A 3534-nucleotide genomic window follows, 5' to 3' on the forward strand; every position below is an offset into this window, starting at 1 on the left:
TATATAAAATATGCAGAATGCAACTTATAACATTGTGTGTGTTTATTGTAAGAATCTGCTTATTATACATATACCTTCCAATTCAGGTGCACATCAGGTACGCTGTGCATGTACTATATAATCGAGCAGCATCCTATAAAATTATGCAAAAGACTTCTGACGATATATTGCCGACGTCATGTCGAAGTTATCGGAAAAAAATGAGCAATATCATCTACAGCAAGGTGGACATTAAATGGTCTTATAATCTTATATTTTTATATAGAATTCAGACTGAGAGATGTAAATTCTAACATTACTTATATAAATGATTTTCTCAAAACTTATAAATAATATTTTTATCAAAAATATTAAAATTTAAAACATCTAATTAACATCAAAACATGTAAACAAATATATAATATAATATTTATATTTTTACGTATTAATAATTTAATGAATTTCTCATATTGCTACAATGTTTATATGTATTACATAAATTTTATCGTAAAAAATTATTTTATATCAAAGCATTTAGTTAAAAACAAATATTAATACGTACAAATATAAATACGTACTTAATTAAAAATAGTAAATTAAGAATAAATTTTGTTAATATTTGATGTATTTTTATACTATATGGTATAAAAAATTATTGATATAAATAATTGAAAGTAGGAAAATGTATACAACAAGAATTAATGGTTTTTAAAGAAACATTTTTTTATCTAAAAAATCGACGGACTAGAATCTAGTCGGAATCTTCCTTAGCAGCTGTTGCTTCATCATGAACGTGTTGTTGAACGTGTTGTTTGTTGATTCCGTTAGATCAAAATGTCGCATAATGCGACGCATGGTCAGATTATCACAATATAATGTAAAAATATTGTGTTTACTAAAAGGATTTATAGTTTGATTTTCTTTGACTCTGGCACATTTTAATTTAAATCCGATAATGTGAGTGATATTGGTATCATTATACAAAACAAAATATAAACAAAACATGCATAATTGTTAGATGTGACATAACCTATTTTTTTAGCGAGATATGTTTGATGACGTTCTTTTGTTTAATATATACATATTATTTTTTAATTTGTTTTCTTCATTTCTTACTCTACACCTCTACACAATTGTATACCGCATCTTTATTTCTATTTATTTGCGCGTTCGAACATCATATTATTTAAATCTATTTATAAACAAGCTTCTTTATACATACTAGGAGGAGCAATCAAATGAAATGTAGCGGATGAAAAATTCAGACATTGGAATTAACTAACTTGTTAATAATTATGGTTGATAAGGCACTTTTTTATTGTGAAACCAAACGGCGGATGCTCTATTCAGAAAATTTCTTGCTACTGGAATCAAACTCACTTGCAGTCTCCTGCATTGCTTGTGTCTAACGGAAATTTTCTGCCTTTCAGATTCTTCTTCAGTATATTTATTCTGTAATGATAGTTCAGTATCATTACATTATTGTTGCCCAGCTTTTTTTACCAAGTATACTATCTATGTAACCACAATATAATGATATCGACTGTCGTTAAAAATTAAAATAAAATCAGGGTACAAATCTCCAAAGATATGTAAATTACATGTCATAATTTCGATGGAAAAATACTGGAGTATCTTGTCTGTAGTCCAGATTCGCCACGCGATTTTCATATCTTTGGAGACTGAAGAAGAATTTAAAAGGCAGGAAATTTCCATCGAACACAACAGTGCAGGAGACTGTTTAATCTTATGAATAAGACATCCGTTGTCTGATTTTATAATAGAAATGCCTTATTAACCAGATTATTAACATATTATTAACATATATATTATTAATATATTAGTTGATTTTAATGTTTGAATTTTTCATTCATTACATTTTATATATATGTAAACTAATCTCATTTTTTGTATTTTATAGTGCAAGAGCTTAATTATGGATCCACAAATTCAACAGAAGATTTTACAATTTGAGACCTTCATAAATGATGTGCTGAAAGCTGATCTTGCAAAACTAGCCGAAAAACTTAACACTAAAAATGCTAACGTCGCCGAATTTTTACAATTGAAATCAGTGATAATGACGTTTCAAAATACAAATGTTGAAAAAACTGGGTTCAAGACCAAAGTCGATATTCGAAATAATTTCTTTATTCAAGCACACGTTCCAGATGCTTCCAAGATCTTATTGGATGTTGGTTTAGGACATTATATTGAATTCACTTTGGATGAAGCTTTAATCGTTATAAATATACGGATCACGTTACTTGAGCAACAAATAGCGAATTTACGGAAAGCGATTGCAAGAACTAACGCTCATATTAAGTTAATTCTTATTGCTATTAGAGATTTGCAAGGAATGAGAGTAAATATTTGAAATATCGTTGTGACAAGAACCGACTTAATGTAAGAATATTTCTTAAAAATATAACTTTAGTTATTTGTTTATATAACAGAAACATGCTCTGCATATTTATGAGGTGAATATATGTGGTAGTTGTAATTTATTTTTATATATTTCTAAATAAACTCATAAAACAATAAGTTTCATATATTATTTTCAAACATTCTTTGCTCTACTTTTCTAAAATTATAATCTTAAGACACATTTATGTTAAAGATAATAGTAATTAAAATCATTAATAAATAGTATTTCATGTAATTCGTCTAACTCATCTTTAATATATTCTTAACCAAGATAAGATGATACGTTTCAAAAGTGCTCCTTCTGTTTCCTCTATCAAATTTTAGATGCAGCCACTTATGCAAATATATATGAAAGTAGCCTTCCCAAGCAATTTTTCCCTATTCTCTCTTCATATGTGCATCTTGTACTTTATGACTTAAACTGTCTCTGAGCTATACTGTCTACAAGTTAAAAGCTTAATTTGTTTCAAGTGTTTACCAGTATACTTATGCATATATTATTCACCCCTTTGAATATAAAGAATGTTCACATACAATCTAGTCACTTGTTAACTCTTCGAGACCTTGAAGCAAGAGATTTAGAAATATCTTCTTGAAGATGTTAAATAGTATTTTGGGTAATAATTTCTAAACTGAATTGCTGATATATCCAATATTATAAAAACTATTTCTTTAATTATAAGTTATTTTTATATTTTTTACATTTATAATATTAATATATCTTAATTGTCAAAATAAATTTTTAATTTTTTTTGCATAATAAAAAATCCATAATTTAATGATTGAAATGTATGTTATTTTTTGTTTAGATACAAATGCAAAAAGTTGCATTATTATAAGCCTAAAGACGCGTTATACTATTATACTATAATAATAAATTATTTCATAATCTATATTTTTGATAAGAAAAAAGTAGATAAGTAAGAAAAAAGTTATTAAAACATTTTCTACATAGGGGCTCTATATAAACTTCTATCGGTAAATAAGGTTCTATCATCAATAGATAATATCTAATAATAAGGTAAATACATAATGTTATGTAAAAAATAATTGCCTTTCATACATATATACTATTTGTTGATAAATAATTTTATATAAGTAAATAAAATATTTTTTTCATAATGATAT

At 26.1% G+C, this 3534-nt stretch overlaps 1 protein-coding gene across 1 annotated transcript; it reads left to right on the plus strand.

Moving 5' to 3' along the window:
• Positions 1-835: 835 nt before the first annotated feature.
• LOC108692072 (protein UXT homolog) lies at positions 836-2374 on the plus strand. Its single transcript, XM_018200181.1, has 2 exons — positions 836-936; positions 1901-2374. Exon 2 carries the CDS (start codon positions 1916-1918, stop codon positions 2354-2356), a length of 441 nt encoding a protein of 146 aa, XP_018055670.1. The 5' UTR covers positions 836-936; positions 1901-1915; the 3' UTR covers positions 2357-2374.
• Positions 2375-3534: the final 1160 nt, after the last annotated feature.

The sequence above is a fragment of the Atta colombica genome, unplaced genomic scaffold, assembly GCF_001594045.1.
Source record: "Atta colombica isolate Treedump-2 unplaced genomic scaffold, Acol1.0 scaffold58, whole genome shotgun sequence".
Lineage (NCBI taxonomy): Eukaryota > Metazoa > Arthropoda > Insecta > Hymenoptera > Formicidae > Atta > Atta colombica.